Source organism: Amblyomma americanum, chromosome 7, assembly GCF_052857255.1.
Source record: "Amblyomma americanum isolate KBUSLIRL-KWMA chromosome 7, ASM5285725v1, whole genome shotgun sequence".
Lineage (NCBI taxonomy): Eukaryota > Metazoa > Arthropoda > Arachnida > Ixodida > Ixodidae > Amblyomma > Amblyomma americanum.
The window spans coordinates 124,207,738-124,226,573 of record NC_135503.1 but is presented as its reverse complement, the minus strand read 5'-3'; the positions used below and the strand labels follow the sequence as shown (position 1 = coordinate 124,226,573).

Genomic DNA, 18,836 nt, shown 5'->3' with positions numbered 1-18,836 from the left:
GCTTTAAGTTCTATGCCAGATAGTGCTGCGGTGGCAGCAGAGGTGATAATACATATAGCTGTGAATTGTGCACCTTTACATAAAAGAACATTACTCGCAAAATTCTTTGGAGTGTCTGTGTTTGTAGATATAATGGATATTTTTTGCGACAGTTATGTTTAAAATGTCTCTTTTTCTTGAAAAAAAAAAAAAAAAGCTTGTAATGTCCTTTCAGCAGTGGGTCGTTTCAGTGCTACTAAATTTCTCCTGTGAAAATTAATGCCACCTTGAACTGGGGATGTTAAATTTTGCTGAAAGTTTTATTTCAGCTCCCAGTGTGCACAGTAGCTTTTACAAGCAACTACGCATTTTACATTGGAAATATGGCTGAACACTTGTGCCTGTATTCATTTTTCTCAAAGAGTGAAAACTTTTGGTAGCCCGGAAGGTTAGTCATAAGGGCTAGAAAAGGACATGCTTTATTTTTTGTTTTTCTTTCATGTGTTGTGCCACACACAATTGGACAAATTTTGTAAATTGGCATTCCTGTTAGACACAGTTTTGAAAACTGAAAATTGGTTTTTGGGGAAAGGAAATGGCGCAGTATCTGTCTCACATATCGGCTGACACCTGAATGCATAAGGGAAGGGACAAAGGAGGGAGTAAAAGAAAAAAAGAAAGAAAGAGGTGCTGTAGTGGAGGTCTCAGAATAAATTTGGACCACCTGGTGTTAACGTGCACTGACATAGCGTAGCACATGGGCCCCCAGCGAAATGCGGCCGCCGCGGTCACACACTTAATTTTGCGAGCAACATGAGTTTGGGGCAAAGCATTCCAATTAGAGGCTCAGAAAAGCTTGTAAACCTTGCAGTGCAGACGGATAGGTGTAATGCCATGCCAGTGTCTGTAACATGAATCTCTGGCTGGATTTTTCTGGATAGGGCTTCATTGCTTTCATGATGAAAGACTAGTTTCAGCAGGAAATGGTTGACGTGTAGTGCAAGTAGTTACTTCAGATGGTTTGCAAGTAGAATTTCCACTTGAAATTGATGAAAAACGTTCGATTTTTTGTTGTTAAACTATCAGTGTTCATACTCAAAACTATTCAATTTGACTTGCAGTTGATTTTTATTATTTGTAAAAATGTATTAAATGAAAAAATTGATGTTTGCAAAACTGAAAAGCTCAGCCGTTTTTTTTTTGTTTTGCCCTTGGGTCTAAAGTTAATCATACACTGTCCCAGTGTGTGGCAGTGGTGAATGCAACAGAATTTTACACCGGTCTTGTTTTGCGCGGGTGCTCGTGCCTAAATTGTGATTAAGTTCTTCAAGATGCCCTCCCCAGCAGCAATAGAGGATGCAGACGTTTGCGGTTCTTCAAATGCTTGCGGCCATTTCTTGTGCAGCACTGCGGGAGCGGATGGCCCAGTACGAGCAGGACAACGATGTGGTCCTGGCCGTCAAGAAACTGATCATCCTGATGCCTACGTCGTGCTACATTGAGCCCGAGCTGGGTGTGGGTGGAGACGAGGACATTGAAGTGGCCAACCGCATGGACAACCTGGTGATATCCCGAGCGGGCAACAAGGAGCGCATCTTCACCAACACAGTCTACAAGATCAGGAATGATGACAACAGCCCCGTATGTACCCATCGAGCTTCCTTTGTGGCCTACCTGTCAGGCTTCGGACACTGCTACAGTAGACTCTTGATGATGCGGTCACGGTTGATACAAATTTGTGGAATTCTCTGGCCAGAATGCATTTTGTACAATGTGCAGAATTTCATGTGATGCCACTACAGATGATACGAACTTGCGAGCTATGATGGCACCCTTGAGTAAAGGCTGCCTGCATGTCGCCAGTCATGTGGTGTGCACCGCGAGCAGTGGGTGGTGGCGCACAACCTGGAGATTGGCGAAGTCGCAATCTCCATTTGCATGGTATGAATCGAAGCAGTGAGCGATGGTGTGCAGCCGTAAATACATCCCATCGACTGGAGACAGATCTGTGTGAATACATTTTCCATGCTTCTACATGCAAATTTTGGTCATTTTGCATGATACAAATTTAGGGTGATACGAATACCGTATTTACGCGCATAATTTGCACACTTTTTATTAAGAATTTAGGGCTCCAAGAAGGGGGTGCGCAAATTACGCGGGGATTTCGCGAGCGCGACTTAAAAAACTCCACAAAGGTCATAACGCGCAATGTAGGTATAGTGTATGTTGCTGCGTATACGTCAGCACCCGGACCCGCACGCCACACTGGCCGGCCCCCGAAAAAACTTCACTCTAAATGAAAGGCCGCGATCGTAACAGCGGCCCCTGACACCATTATGAAAGCCCAGTGCACAAAAGATTCAAAAAGCCTTCCGAACAAACACGGTGAATAGCCGAATGCTACTGGGTAGAGCCATAGGGTAGAGCCCGCGTGCATGATGGTGGTCTAGCTCAGCGCGGTGCGTAAATATGCGAGTAAAAAATTTTTGTAAACCCGGGTCATAAGTTAAGGGTGCGCAAATTATGCGCGTAAGTACGGTATGTTTCATGGCCCTGTGAGATTTGTATTGCTGAGATTCATCCATAGTAGTCTTGCGACGGAAATGTGGACATTATCCACTGGCAGTACAAGCACACTTACTCACTTGTGCAGACTGATCCCAGGAATGGTTTTTTAACTTCCCTTTAAAGGGGCATCGCGATGCTTTCCTAAGTATTTACTAACATCATTAAACAGATTCATCATGTGTTGCAAAGAGCAATGCAGAAAGAATTATTGAAATCAGAGCATGCAAACGAAAGTTATTTCCATTTGAAAATAAAAAATAAAAAGATCAGACGAAAGAACGTTGTACTCACCCATTTCACTCGCCCAGTGTTGAAATTGGGCACTACCAATCAGAACCGCGTCTAGCGTACACACAGCCACCCCACAGCCCTGCATTTTGATGGGGCTGTAGACAGGACCCAAGTGACCAACGACAAAGGAAACTCCCCGATGTTTCTTTGTTGGTAGGATTGGAAGGCTGTCCCCCCACCCCCAACGTCTCCTCCAGTCTCTTGTCCAGCCTTTCTCTTATAATTTTGGGCAAGGTGTGTCGACTGGCTTTTCTTTTTTCATTGCCTTCTTGGTGTGGTTTGAACAGCGCTCGCCCCCCCCACGAAGGCTTGAAGTGGAATAGGAAGTGTCACCCCTAGCGTATTTCTTATTAGTTTTTGTTCTCTTTCACTGCCTTTTTCCAGTTTTTGTGGCATGTGAAAAGCTTTCAGTACTCAGAGACATTATATTTTGAATCCATTTTGCGAGTACTATAAAGGAGCGATATTCGAACTGGACACTCAACCAATCAGAGAGGCAGCGCCCAATCTGAATGCCGCATCTTTTCCACTGCCAAAAATGGCTGCTGTGTCGCGACACCATCGGCTGGAAACGAGAATTTCTTTAGAGGGTCAAAATATTAAATATTATGATTTTGGTGATCTCTTTGGGATTTCAGGCATGAAATGTCCCTTACTCTGCATACAAAGAATAAAGACCTTGTGCTTTGTATATGTCACAGGGCCCCTTTAAAACCAATATGCCTTGCCACAAGCCCAGTCTGTCTTGCACAGTTTTTGTACCAGCACAGCCTAGGAAAGACAAATGTTTTCTGACAATCTGTTGAATTGGTGTCTATGACTGTTATGCCATGACTGTTATGCCAAAATGCAACAAAATTTGTGCATTGTGTTGTTGCAAGCCTTGGCCAAGAATTTTTCTTTTTTCCTTGTTCGGGAAGGGACTGCCACATTTTTCTGATTTTCACATTCAGTGATGCAGAATGAACACCTGGTGTTTATAAGCAAGCAAGTGCAGTTTGTTTCACCATGAGTACGCATCACAGGTCTGTAGCAAAGCATGCCAGCCAAAATGCACATTGTGTTGGCACGCACTGTCCCAGGTGAAGAAAAGTGCAGGGCTGTTTTATAAAGCTGTGTTTGAAAGTGTTGGAGCCCTGTTGGGTCTTCTACTTTTTCTGCCATTGTGCGTTCTTTTGCTGGAATCGGCAGGATGATATGAACCCAGCTTTCGTTGCCGCAAAAAAAAATCAACGTTTACCGATTTATTTACCTTACCTTCATGGTCAGAGACTTGACAGAAAGGAGTAATTACAGTGTAGAACAGTGGAAAAGAGAAATGCTGTAAGACATGTATAAATAGGCATTGGTCTGTTTGGTTTTCATTTTTTCACTTCAGCAGATTCCTTTCGATGTTGATTTTAACATGCAGTTTTCAGTTTTTTTTTGGTGAATATTATTTGCTGCTGCTGAATTACCATACTTTTTTTTGTTTTCGCTGATATAATATGATATCACTGTGCGATCAAATGTCACTCGGATTTATGTCAGCGTCTTTTATCAGCCTAAGCATTTGATTTTTTGATTTACCTGCAATTAATGCACATACAGTCGATCCCGGATATATCGAATTATTGTATATATCGAACGGCTGAAAAATCCCCTTGGGAATCCCGTGCAAAAATACAGCGCTATTGTTCGCGTATATAGAACTCCCATGCACCGGCATATCGATGTATCGAACTCCGTGCTGAGCTGCGCCCCGGCAAGTGCGCTTCTCCCACCATACCCCACCCTTGCAAGTGCGCTTCTGCCATCGCATCCCACCCCCGCAAGTGCTCTTCTCCTCACGAAGCTCTCGTGATGTTCCTGCGATCTCACGCGCGGCCCCGCACTTGAGAGAAAGGGGCGTGTGGGTAAAAGGCACGTGACGAGGAGCACTTGGAGTGCGATTAGGTGTGAAAGGGAAGTGGGAGGGAGAAACCACGCTGACCGTAGGCGCCCGTTTCCTGTGTTTTGGTTGGCTGACACCGCTGGCGCAGCGAGACGAACGAGGTCAGTGCAGCTTGGGCTTGTGGTAGTGCGGAGACGCTGAGCGGTGCGTCTTTCGATTCGCTTTGTTCCTTATATTCACGAGGCCAACGCAAAGGATTGAGACTCGTATGGTGCAGTGCTTTTTTCTGTCTGCTTTTGGCATGTGTTCCGGAGCCATGGCTGCGAAAAAAACACAAGACTTTGGATTTTTCAACAAAGGCGGACATCATTCGACGGGTGGAGGCTAGCGAGAAAAAGTCGTCGGTCGCCGCGGCGTCCTGAATTCCTCGCAACACCCTGAGTACGATCCTCAAGAACAAAGCCGATGTTAAGCTGAAGGCAGTGCAGTCCAGTCGCCCTGGAGCGTGTCGTGTGCGCGTCCCAACCTTTGACAAGGTCGGGAAGGCATTGTACGCCTCTTTTTTGGAGACACGTGCCAAGAACATACCTGTTGACAGCCCAATGCTCATGGAGAAAGCCAAATGGTTTGCTGTGGCCTTGAGAGAAGAAAGCTTCACTGGTGGCACTGGTTGGCAGCAGCGATATAAGAGTCGCTACAGCATCGTCAGAAAGACCCTTTCGGGCGAAAGCGAAACGACTAGCATAAGTCATATAGAGAATGGTTGTCCGAAGAGTGGCCAAATATTTCCGACAGCTTTTCGCCATCGCAAATATTCAATGCAGATTAGACGGCACTGTTTTGGCAAATGCTGCCAAACAAGAATCTGCATCTGAAGGGCGCTGCATGCCATGGTGGAAAGAACAGCAAAGTGCACGTATCGATTTTGCTTGCTGCAAATATGGATGGGTCATGCAAACTACGGCCGTTTGTTATCGGAAAGAGCAGGTCGCCATGCTGCTTTAAGAACGCGAAAGGCCTCCCGGTTTGATACGCGTCCAATAAGAAAGCTTGGATGATATGTGATTTTTTATTTGAGTGGCTACAGGCGTGGGATGCCGAACTGGCGAAGTCTGGCCGCAAAGTTTGTCTTCTTGACAATTGTTCGGCCCATCATGTCATCTGCCCATTAAAGCAGATCACCCTCAAGCTTCTGCCGCCAAACACAACGGCAAAACTTCAGCCTCTCGACCAAGGCATTGTGAAAGCGTTTAAGGTTGGGAACAGATGACGACCGGTGATTCCTAATCAACCTTCGATTAGGAATTGAACTCAAGGTGGACCTCCTCGGAGCCATTCATATGCTGGCTGGTGCTTGGAACGACGTGAAGAAAGGCACAATTGTGAACTGCTTCTGCAAAGCAGGCTTTGTGGTAGCTGCAGACGACGGAGGGTTTGACAGTGAAGACGATGACGCTGGATGCCTGGACAGCGAATTTCGCGAGCTCTCGGCATTCCCAGGCGCCATGCGGCATTACAGCACGCGATTTCGTCAGCGCTGACGGCGTGCAAGCTGTAGCGGCGAAGGTTCCGACGAAGAGGACCAACCACCATGCACTGCAGCTGAACTTGCATCAGCTTTCAGCGTCATTCGCCGCTGTTGTGGCGCAATGGAAGGAGCTGGCCTTTCTCATTTGGACACTGGCAACAAGCTTGAGGAGAGCGTAATGAACTTGATGGTGCAGAAGAAAGAAAAAGCAAGCAAAGGTCACAGATTTTTTTCTTCCGAAATAAAGTGCTCTGGTCATCGTGCTGTGTTTTTGTTTTTTTATGCGCCTTTGAGGCACAGATCGGTAAGTTCCCGTTAGTCACGACATCGGGAAGCTGCCTTGAGATGTGTGGAGGTGTTAGAGAAGCTTTTGACATGCATATTTTATATTTCGAATTGTCGATATATCGAACTATTTCGTGATCCCCTTCGAGTTCGATATATCTGGGATCGACTGTAGTGGGTAATTAGTGCTAAAGCTCTTATAGATGTGTTTGCAGAAGGAAATGCTATCACCAGTAAAGGAAGTAATGGAATTAAATGATATCATTATACAAAAACGCGCATGGTAGTTGGTTTTTGAAAGGTTGTTTGCCATGTTATTGCGTGGTTATTGAGTTAGTTGAGTGAAAAGACGGTTTCTGTGTTGGCGATAGTGATGGAACTGTCGCCTAACCGTCACTGTAACCAGAATATCACACTTTTTCATGGTGCTTATGCATGGTTTGGAGTGTCTCGACATGCAGTGGAGAAGCCTGCCCAAAGCAGGTGATGACAGTGAATAGCTCTACACTAGCAGATGGTGTTCTGTTTATTAATTTTATTTATTTATTCACTGCTCTCTCAGGGCCCCGAGGCATTACAGTGAGGAGTGGTATACAAAACCAGCATCAGCTTTCTTGATACGGTCAGCATTGACGATGGCAGTGGTAGAGGCAGGGAGGTGGTTTCCGTCACTGGCAGTACAAGAGATGGACTTAATGCAGAGGCTGGTCCAACCGTGTGGGATCCCCGCCTTGATTTTGTGATCAGTGTGTGGTGGTACATAAGGTGGACGAAGGCATAGCAGATATTTGAGTAGGGTTAGTGTAAAGCATGTATCCTGCAAAAAAGGCATAAGCGAAGCATTTATGCCACTGAGAAAGGAGAGGGGAAGGTCTACGCTTGCTGTTCTAGAGTATAGAAAAAATGAAGCTGGAGCATACATATTCTAGTTTTGGCTTTATTAATGTTTTATACAAATGAAGCTTAACGGGGCTAGTTGCAGCTTAGAAGTGGCAGCATAAGTATCCAAGCAATGCGGTTAGCCTGCTTCAATATGTCGACGGGCTTGAGCCTTCCAGTCTGCAGAGGTGTGCAAGCTAACAAACAATACCTCAAAATTGCGCTACTTAATCCAGTACAACATGGTCTCACCATACCCCTGGCTTCCACACCTTGTCAACTTTCTCCTTTGATGGTGTAATTCCTACTTGATAGCCAGCCAGGTGCGGCATGCATGTCAAGGTCGCTGACCTTTTTTCAGGTAAAATTGAAATTGAATAATTGAATTCAGTGTACTTTTGTTTCTTTTTTGTCAATATAAACTGAAAAGTCCAGCCCCAAGATATTAACAGTAAGGTGCTGCTGATTATGCTGTGTTAGCTAAGGATTCTTCTTGGTGGGAACAGCCGAAAAAACCAAAACGCAGACACAGAAAGGAACACACAGAACGTAGACGAGGCTGACTGTCAACTAAAATCTTTATTGGAAAAACCGCGCTTTTTGTTTCCTTGTCAAAAAGATCTTGCTTTTATCTCCCGTGTGGTTCGTTCAAGAAGGAAATTTCTTTTCTTGACAGAGAGATGGATGGTGTGCTGACGCACCGCTGTCCTGTTTCCCGTATCGCCAATGCTTCAAGGATCTCACGTGTCAATTTGTCTGCATACCTTTTCATGACTTGAACTTCATGCAACTTGGGCTCACACTTGCGCACTTGTTTGCCTTTTTTGTTTTCTTTACAATCTCTGCAATGCAGGGATAGATTGCTGCTTGGGGCACCTGATAGCGATGATGCATGTTCTCTTATCCTATCATTAAGGCACCTTCCCGTCTGTCCTATATATTGTTTTTCACAGGCCAGAGGGATATTATAAACCACACCTTTAACACACTCGCTGAATCTTGTTCGGTGTGCGATCTGGCATTGCTGCTTCTTTTGCCTGTTGACTCGAGCACACATGCTCATTGCCTTGTTCGGTGCAGAGCAAACAACCCGGACCCCGTGCCTCTTGCCAATCTTCATGAGGTTGTGGGTCAATCCATGAACATACGGAACCACAGCTAATTTCTCCCTTTCAATGCCTTCTTCATGTCCACCTTTCCCTTCTTGCACTCCTTTCACTTTCCGCAGCAAGCTTTCAGCTACGCTGCTAAGCATCAGAACGGGATAGTCCGCATTTTTTAGCCTTTCGATCTGCCGCCGAAAGTGAAAGGAGTGCAAGAAAGGAAAGGCGGACATGAAGAAGGCATTGAAAGGGAGAAATTAGCTGTGGTTCCGTATGTTCATGGCTTGACCCACAACCTCATGAAGATTGGCAAGAGGCACGGGGTCCGGGTTGTTTGCTCTGCACCGAACAAGGCAATGAGCATGTGTGCTCGAGTCAACAGGCAAAAGAAGCAGCAATGCCAGATCGCACACCGAACAAGATTCAGCGAGTGTGTTAAAGGTGTGGTTTATAATATCCCTCTGGCCTGTGAAAAACAATATATAGGACAGACGGGAAGGTGCCTTAATGATAGGATAAGAGAACATGCATCATCGCTATCAGGTGCCCCAAGCAGCAATCTATCCCTGCATTGCAGAGATTGTAAAGAAAACAAAAAAGGCAAACAAGTGAGCAAGTGTGAGCCCAAGTTGCATGAAGTTCAAGTCATGAAAAGGTATGCAGACAAATTGACACGTGAGATCCTTGAAGCATTGGCGATACGGGAAACAGGACAGCGGTGCGTCAGCACACCATCCATCTCTCTATCAAGAAAAGAAATTTCCTTCTTGAACGAACCCCACGGGAGATAAAAGCAAGATCTTTTTGACAAGGAAACAAAAAGCGCGGTTTTTCCAATAAAGATTTTAGTTGACAGTCAGCCTCGTCTACGTTCTGTGTGTTCCTTTCTGTGTCTGCGTTTTGGTTTTTTCGGCTGTTCCCACCAAGAAGAATGAACCAACTAGCTCAGTTTTCTGCTCTTTTAGCTAAGGAATCCCCAAAAAAGTTGGTTATGACATGTGGACATAATTTAGTTGTTGATTTAAGCTTCAGTGATCAAAACTGCCCAGTGGGTTAGTGCCATTAGCTTATTTATTTATTTGTTTATTTATTTTGCATATTTTCAAGGCCCATAGGCAATACAGAAAGTGGTAAGTTTGCTACATAAGTCGTAGACCAAAAAAAAAAGCAACTATAAGGCACTTTCTGAGGAGGCGGGAAGGCGGTCCCATTCATTAGCTGTTCTTGGCAAAAAGGAGGAATGGTACGAATTAGCATGGCAAGTTGGCACTTCAACTTTGTGTTGATGGTCGATCCGAGATGAGATGTAGCTGGGTGTGGTGAAAAGATTTTCTTTCAGGAATGGATTAAAGTACACGGTGACTTTCGATTCTTTTGATAAATGTGCTAACATAGTGATCATGTGATCGCAGGGGTCATGTTTGTGGGCATATATGTTCTTTTCTTTGTCTTTTAACAATATATGCCCGCAGTGCTTTTTATTTTTTTATTTTTTAGCTACCCTGTAAATTGCAATCAATGTTAACCACGCTCTGCTGTCTTTGTTGTATTTTGCCTTGTACAAGGGGGCCCGGACTCCTTCAAGTGAATTTTGTTTCATTTTTCTGTGTGGGCCTACCTACATTGTCCTGATGTAAATAAAGACGAACTTGATCTTGAACTAGTATATTTTATGAAAAAGACATAGGCGAAAGTACTTGCGACGTAGTGAGAGGTCTAGCAGAATACGTATTTTTCTTGGACGTGATGTTGGAATGATGTCAATAATTAGAGATTATAAAATGTATACTGGCTGGTAGAAAAGCACTGAAGAAGCGAAATGGCTGTTGGCCGCACCTGTAACTTGTTTTCCTTCGCATGTGCAGTACTACTGTGTGGCTGAGGGTGCAACGCCTCTGCTGACACTGAACGACATGCGGGAGTGCGGAGAGCTGACTGCTCAGCAGCAGCAGGAACAGATGAACAACTTCTGCGACAAGATACGGGAGCTGGTCGAGGCAAACACCGCCTGCCGGTCACGCTTCCTGCTGGTGCAATACAATGGTAGGGGAGCTTATGCAACATTATTGTGTGCCTAGCCTGAAAGGCATCAGCTTGTGACATCAGAAAGCAGCTGCTTATTATTGAAACCGTTCGTTGCCCAGTGCGGAGATTGTGTGTCACAGTGGAGCACTCAGAATCCATGTTGACCACCTGGAGCTCTGACTTTGTGATGCCTTTGAAGCACGCTGTTTGAAACACAGGTTCAGGTTGTAGTCACTTAGGCAAAATACTCTTACCTACCTTGTGCAGGTGAGGAATATTTGTGAATGGCGAGGAGACGCCGCCACACTGGTCGAAGGAAGATGACGCTGCAAAGGCTGAGCCAAAGCAGAGTCTTACCTGATGTGTTCATATGGTGCAATGGGCGAGCACAAGCGGATTTTTGGCACGAGAGTGCAAGACTAGGGCGCCAGAACCAGCATGCCTCGATTGCCTTGATAACAACCCCCTTTACTGAGGCACATGCATGTAGTAACAAGTTATCATAATCATCAGCCTGACTGTGCCCACTGCAGGGCTAAGGCCTCTCCCAGATCTCTCCAATTAACCCTGTCCTGCTATGAGCCAGCAGTATCTAAATAGCCATGAAGGAGATAACGACACTCTAATGGAAGGAAATAACGGCAGCAACAGCCGCACCACTGTGCATCCTTCCCTTGGAGTTCACATGTCATAACTCGCAATATACCATATACTGCAGTGGAAAAGTGAACTTCCATTTTTTATAAAAACGATCATTCAAAATTGGGGATCGACCTATATGCACCTTTCATAAAGTTTTTCTGTCATCCTATCATGCTGCCTTTCATAAAAGTCGAGTTATAGAGTATTGAAGTTTTGCACATCAGGAATGGGGTGCGAAGTTTGTACAGTGAAAGCTCGTTAATTCGAACCTCGATAATTCGAATTTTCGGATAATTCGAACTACACTACTTGGTCTGGCCAAGCTCCATAGAGATCTGTGTGTAAAAAAGCCCGTTAATTCGAAACCGAGTCGATTCTGCTACGGATAATTCGAACTACACGCCGCCGCGTCTGGGCGGCCTGGCACACAACACGTGGCCAAAAAAGAAAAAAAAAGCACCTCTGCATTGTAAGAGGTTACGCACGTCCTAAATGGGGACAAAAGATGGAACCAGATAAAACCGTGGAAGCGGCCAACATGGGCTATCAGCGCGGACCAATCAGGGCGCGACCGAGTCTGACTTCCGCCCGCTTCTAAAACATGGCCGCGCCTGCCGAAGCGGCCTCTCACTTCACCATGAACTCGTCGTTGTCGCTGCACTGTGCCTCATGTCCACGGCAAACAAAAGTCGCACGAAGCCTTCGCTTTGTCTGAAGATGCCCGCAGCAAAGTTTTAGCGATGAAACGTGCCAGATTTTCAGAATGCTTCTAGAATTTCAAGGCTGCTAGGCTTAGCCACTACGAGTCGGTTGACGTCAAGAAGCGTGGGAGGTTCAAACAGGTTAACTATTTTGGTTCAGAAACAGGTCACAAAGAATAATTCGTCCCCTTTGTCATCATTGAATAAACAATAGCTTAATTTGTAAATGCACAGCTATTCTTTTCAGCATTTTACTAAGCATATGGAAACACGCCGTTTCTAAATCCTGGCGGCAGCGGTCTGGTGGCAGCCGCCCGTTTCCCGCTGCTTGTGGTGCTGCACGTGCGTCGGCGTTCCGCCACGCCGCTCAAAAAGGCTTGCACTCTGCTAAGTTCGCTTCCCCCCTTGCTAAAGCTAACATCAAAAGGTAAACACACCGTGATGTTATCGCTGCACAGCATCTTGGCGCACTGCCAAGAAATGCGTTGTGGACCATTACGGTGTGAAACAAAGGGAAGCATTAACGCTTTTTTTTTTTGCAAATTCTTAGGCAAAAATCGGGGGTGGGTGGGTTCATTATGCGAGTCGGTTCGTTACGCGAGTAAATACGGTACATATACCGTAATGCAAATGGTTCTTGTCAGTTTTTTCGAAGCCATTCGATAATTCGAACATCGGATAATTCGAACTTTTTTCCGGTCCCGTGAAATTTGAATTAACAAACTTTTACTGTATTTTCGTTTCTGAAGTGGAAGCTTCAGTACCCTTATAACTCAAGTTCTATAATAGGCAGGATGGTAATTTTACCCTTATTGCATTCCTTCATGTCAAGAGACTAGCCACCCTGTATACGCAATTCCTTATGACCTCGACCATACCAGAAGCTTGGAAGAATGCAAGCATTATCTTAATTCATAAGAAAGGAAGGAGACGCCAAGGACTTGAAAAACTAGACCGATCAACTTACCATCCGTTGCTTACAAGGTATTCACTAAGGTAATTGCTAATAGAGTCAGGGCAACCTTAGACTTTAATCAACCAATTGATCAGGCAGGCTTTCGTAAATGATATTCCACAATAGATCATATTCACACTATCAATCAGGAGATATAGAAATGCGCAGAACATAACCAGCCCCTATATATAGCTTTCATTGATTACGAGAAAGCATTCGACTCAGTGGAAACCTCAGCAGTCATACAGGCATTGCGTAATCAGGGGATAGAGGAGCCTTATGTCAAAATACTAGAAGATATATATAGCAACTGCACAGCTACTATAGTTCTCCATAAAGTCAGCAATAAAATTCCAATAAAAAAGGGCGTCAGGCAAGGAGACACAATCTCGCCAATGCTGTTCAGCGCATGTTTACAGGAGGTATTTCGAGGCCTGAATTGGCAACAGTTGGGAATAAGAATAAATAGAGAATACCTAAATAATCTGCGATTTGCTGATGACATTGCCGTGCTGAGTCATTCAGGAGGTGAACTGCAAATCATGATCAATGAGTTAGACGAAAAGGTTTCAGCTTAAGTTAAGGACAACGCAGCGAGCCATGAAAAGAAAAATGTAGGTGTAACTATAAGAGACGGAAGCGGGCAGAGTGGGTGAGGGAACAAACGTGGGTTAATGACATCCTAGTCGAAATCAAGAGGGAGAAATGGGCTTGGGCAGGGCATGTAATGCGAAGGCAAGATAACCGCTGGTCCGTACGGGTAACAGAGTGGATTCCAAGAGAAAGTAAGCGTAGCAGGGGGCGGCAGAAGGTTAGGTGGGCGGATGAGATTAAGAAGTTTGCAGGCAAAGGGTGGATGCAGCTGGCAAAAGATAGGGTTAATTGGAGAGACATGGGAGAGGCCTTTGCCCTACAGTGGGTGTAATAAAGCTGATGATGATGTCAAGAGAAACTAATGCAATGCATTGTAGCAATTTCCAGCAGCAATATTCCATAGAAGCTCTTCAGAAAAAACTTGCATAACATAATACATTGCTCAAGGAATTGTTTTTACATATTTACGATCGGCACACAACAATACATGTTCCCTGAAGATTTAATAATTTTGACTTCATTGATAAAAAAAATTTTACGACCCTCTTCTCTCTTAATAAACATTCTCTCGATGGTGATAGGACTGTCAGGTTTGCTACAATTCCTTAGGGCTGTGCAACATCTGTTGAGTGGTCAGCAAAAGTTTGATAGACATCTGCAAGGCCTTACTGTAGCCACTAGCGCATGCTGTTCACATAGTGTGTCGGCGGGCTACTTTAACCATTCATGTGATGAAAGGCATTGGACAACGATGTCATGCAGGCCATTGCAGCTGTTGTTGGTGGAGAGAGCCTTAAGGCAGAGTCACACTGCGGAAACAGTCAACAAACCCACCCGACAAAACAGTGGGTTCGTCAATTTGGGGATCCTGTCACACCGCGTCAACACGAACAATTGGGAAACATGCCGCTGTCGTCCGTCAGCATGTGTCAGCCACATGTGCGCCACTTGTTCAGAAACTCTCTCTGACACACCAGAAAAACCAGTTCCGTTGTGTTCCCAGCCGCTTCTCTGCTCTTGCTCACGCGCTCTACTCCGTGCGCGATTGTTGCGAAACTGGAGACACCTTGCGCTGCCGTAGTTACTGGCGGTTTTGCAGAATATCGGACGAACTATCACTGTGTGTGACTATACTGCGTCGTCGATTCTGACTGGGATGACGAGCTGCCACCGCAGAAGAAATCGCACTCCAAATGGACTGGCTGCGAAGGGCGCCTGAGCAAGGTGCTTTCGGAAACTTGATGTGAGAGAATTAAATTTGTGTCTGCTCTACACGCTTCTTATTTTGTGCTGCGCTGTTCCATAATGCATTACCACCCCGGCCGGCTTTCTGCCCTATTGAAGTATAATAAGGCTTAGCACCATAAGTACACACCGCTGCAAATCGCGCCTCAATCTGGGTAGATTCATAGAGTTTGTTCTAGCCTGTCAGACTACTAAACAAATGTATAATTTACACATCCTTCTTGCAACGAAATGGGAAACCAGTAAAATTATTCTGATTGCTGTCTCAAAGAAAAAATGCAGTACTGCTTTCTTGTTCATCTCAAGTTCACAAATAGCAGGACTGTAACTCGCACTCACCTGTGAAATCCGGTCCCAACTAGCAATTTCTTCTTTCAGATCATGCCAATGATATTTTGATATTTTGGGTGTGTTATATCCCATAGAAAGCGCCTTCCGCAGTCATCGCAGTCAGCTCACTTTCCTGGTGGCACGAGGACGACGGCGGCATGTTCACGCAAGCAGCTGGCACACTTGTCTGCTGGCTTCTGTACGGGTGGTCCTCGTGCACAACCCATCAAAAAACTGCTAGATTTTGTGGCCGGGGCCGTCTCTACACAAGGCACAAAGCATTCCTTTTGGCTCCCCAACATAGTCGCGTTTGTCAGGACTATACGCTTGCTCACAAGAATGCGACAGGGATTGCAGGAAACGTGCTTCTCCATGACGGTTGCGTCTGCCAGCTGACGGTGGCCACGGCAGCCTGCCCATTTGCATGCGCTCACCTGCACTATGCCGTACCGTGGCAGACAGCATTGTGACAGAAGGAAGCGCTCTTTGTTGCCCTTTTCAAACCATGTTTACAAGCAGGAAAGGCACAAAACTTCACTTCACTTCACTTCACTTTATTACCTTAAAGACCCCACTTTGGGGGTGTTACATAAGGGGTGGGAGTACAAATATGGGTTGAATATGATTGCTTACATGATATTTATGAAATGCATATTTAAATTGTTCACAAAACTTGATTGGCAGGTGATGGCATCAACGTCGTGGGGAAGGCCATTCCAGTCTTTAGCAGTGCGAAGAAAAAAGGATTCGGAAAAAGTGACGGTGCGGGTGCGTTGGCATGACACTTGCAGTGGATGGCCGGTGCGATGAGATATGCGAGCGGGCGGTGTGATGTAGGGTGGTTGTCCGAGGGAACTGTAAAAAAACTTATGAAACAGACTAAGAGAAGCAATGCGACGACGATGGGCAAGAGTTGATAAACCTGATTGTCGTTTAAGTGACGATACACTGATGTCGTATGAATAGGCAGAATGAATGAACCTCGTGGCGCGATTTTGGACAGATTCTAGTGAACTGATGAGATATGCTTGTTGCGGGCTCCAGATAGCAGATGCGCATTCTAGTTTTGGTCGAATGAGTGATTGGTAGGCGAGAAGTTTAATACTTTGAGGGGCGTGCCGTAGGTGACGTTTCAAAAAACCCAATGACCGGTTAGCTGATGCGACGATGTTCGTTACATGAGAGCGCCAGGAGAGATCCTGGCACAAGGTGACACCTAGGTACTTGTATGAGTGTACAGATTCTAGTGGAACGTTAGCAACGGAGTAAGAGAAAATATGGGGGTTACGCCGGCGGTGAAAAGATACGAGTTTACATTTATTAGGATTAAGCGACATTAGCCAGTCATCGCACCAGGCATGCACTGTGTCAATGTCGTTTTGCAGCTGTGATTGGTCAAAGGTGTTGGAAATCGTGTGGTAAATAACGCAGTCGTCTGCAAACAGACGAACATTGCAAACCAGGTTTGAGGGTAAGTCGTTTATGTAGATTAAGAATAGGAGGGGAGCAAGTACAGAACATTGGGGTACGCCTGATGTTACTGGAAGAGGGTTGGAACTCTGGCTGTTAACGAGAACAAACTGGGAGCGCTTAGAAAGGAATTCTTCGATCCACAATAAGACGTTAGGATGCAGTTATAGCATGGTTAGTTTTAGCAGTAAACGCCTGTGGGGAACTTTATCAAATGCTTTAGCAAAGTCTAGAAAAATAGCGTCAGTTTGTAAATTTAGGTCGAGGTTAGAGTGAACGCCTCAAAGTGAATCACCTCAAAGTGCTTGCTTTGGTTGGTGTGGTGTTTCCAGGAAATTTGCCCAGCTAGCGAACAGGGCAAACTGGGTCCACGAACGTTGTTTGCTTATTGTTCTGGTTCCCAAAAGCTGTCATACTGAGGCAACACCATAGTAACCTGTCTTGTTTCTTTGTCATTCGTGCAGTGTGACAAGAAGTTGTAGAACGAGTTTGTTAGGCGACTTGTTGACAGCTCTCTAGCTAATGTGTTTGGTTGATGTCACTGTTGTGTTCCCGCAGTGTGACACGGGGTTTAAGCTCATATTGTTTATCACCACTTTCTGATTCAGTACTGCAACCCATGCTGCAACACTCAAAAAATGTATAAATTAGCTTCCATATCATGCTTCCCACTACAGAAGCAGATGTCGTGGTTTTTGGCAGTGTGACGTGAAATTTGGCGACAGCTGGAGGCATTGGAGATAATAATAATAATAATAATAATTGGTTCTGGGGGAAAGGAAATGGCACAGTATCTGTCTCATATATCGTTGGACACCTGAAGGGCGCTGTAAGGGAAGAGATAAAGGAGGGCGTGAAAGAAGAAAGGAAGAAAGAGGTGCTTTGCAGCATCAGCAGCAGGGTCTGTTATCACCAGCTTTTCCATCACCTCTGAGAGAGAGAACACTATGCAGCGACTTTGCCACACATGAAGTGGGTGGTGACGAGTCTCCGCTCTGCAGCCCCAACTGCAGCTGGCTTCCGCATTTGTCACCACATGCCCCATCATAGCGGGCAGAAGTGTGGAGGACGCTTCGTGTGCCTATGGCCTCCTCTTGCAGCTGCGCTTGATGCAGGCGTCATGACTGATGTCTCACAGTTTAAGCCACTAAAAGCCTTCGCTGTAATAGTCCAATGTGTGGAGCAGCCGTGTGGTTACCCCAGTGAGCACTTTATGATCAAAGCATCACCACACTTATGACGTCCGTGGTAGTGTGTAATTACAAAGATATGGAATGCTTCCAGCTTTCTTGTCACTGCCTGGTGGCTGAGTGGCTTTAGTGTACGGCTGCCAATCCCAAGGTCGCCAGACTGAATCCCGGCCACTGCAGCTGCAGTTCAGTGGAGGCAAAATGCAAAAATGTGCGTGCTGTGCAATGTCAGCGCACATTAAAAACCCCCAGGTGGTCTAAATTAATTCGGAAGCACCCCCCAACTATGGCTTTCCTCATATATAGCCCATATGTCACTTCCTGTGACTGCAACTTTTGTGATGTGCCTGGTATATTATCATCAGCAGCAGCCTGACTACAAGGCAAAGATCTCTCCCATATCTCTCTGATTAACTCTGGCCAGCGCCAGCCGCAGCCACCCTATCCCTGCAAAACTTCTTAATCTCATTCGCCCACCTAACCTTCTGCTGCCCCCTGCTACACTTCCCTTCTCTTGGTACCCTGCCTGTTACTTTTAACGATGATTGGTTGCCTTGTGTTCGCATTACATTCCCTGCCGAAGCCCATTTCTTCCTCGTGATTTCGACTAGGATGTCATTAACCCGCATTTGTTCCCTGACCCACCCTGTCTTCTTCCTGTCTCTTAATGTTGCACTTATCATTCTCCTTTTCATAGCTCGCAGCATTGTCCTTGAGTTTGACCTTTTTTATTACACATAATTTTTTTCATTTTTTTTCCAGATGTGAGAGAAGATGGCACACCAGTACCTGTCTCATCAGTCCTGAGGAATGTCATAAGGAAGGAACTGGGAGTAGCGTGACAAAGTGCAATTTTTATTATAAAGCTTTTAACCAAAGAATGTTGGGATTTTACTTCAATGTCAACATCATGTACTTGTTGCACAATTTTATTTCTGTTGTGCAAATGTACTATCACATTGCCTCAAAAATTCTGAGAGACCACTTGACATTCAACAAACATGTAATAATAATAATAATAGTTTATTTCCATCACCATGCAGTGTTGGAGGGGATGGGAATAAAAGCGGTTAACGCTTGACAAGGTCCCCACCTCCGTGCAGCAAGTGGGCAGTGGCATGCGACGGCACTTCACACAATCACCAATGCGATGGCACTTCACAAAAAAAAAAAAA

General features: G+C 45.3%; 1 protein-coding gene across 3 annotated transcripts in view; it reads left to right on the top strand.

The window, feature by feature from the left end:
• The window catches only part of Sting (transmembrane protein sting), a 63,736-nt gene extending 45,194 nt beyond the window's left edge, over positions 1–18,542 (top strand). For all 3 annotated transcript variants that reach the window (XM_077632900.1, XM_077632901.1, XM_077632899.1), the window contains exons 6-8: positions 1,385–1,620; positions 10,375–10,552; positions 18,424–18,542. In XM_077632900.1, the coding sequence (XP_077489026.1) occupies positions 1,385–1,620; positions 10,375–10,552; positions 18,424–18,503 (494 nt within the window). In that variant the 3' untranslated portion in view covers positions 18,504–18,542. The remainder of the gene's footprint in view (positions 1–1,384; positions 1,621–10,374; positions 10,553–18,423) is intronic.
• Positions 18,543–18,836: the final 294 nt, after the last annotated feature.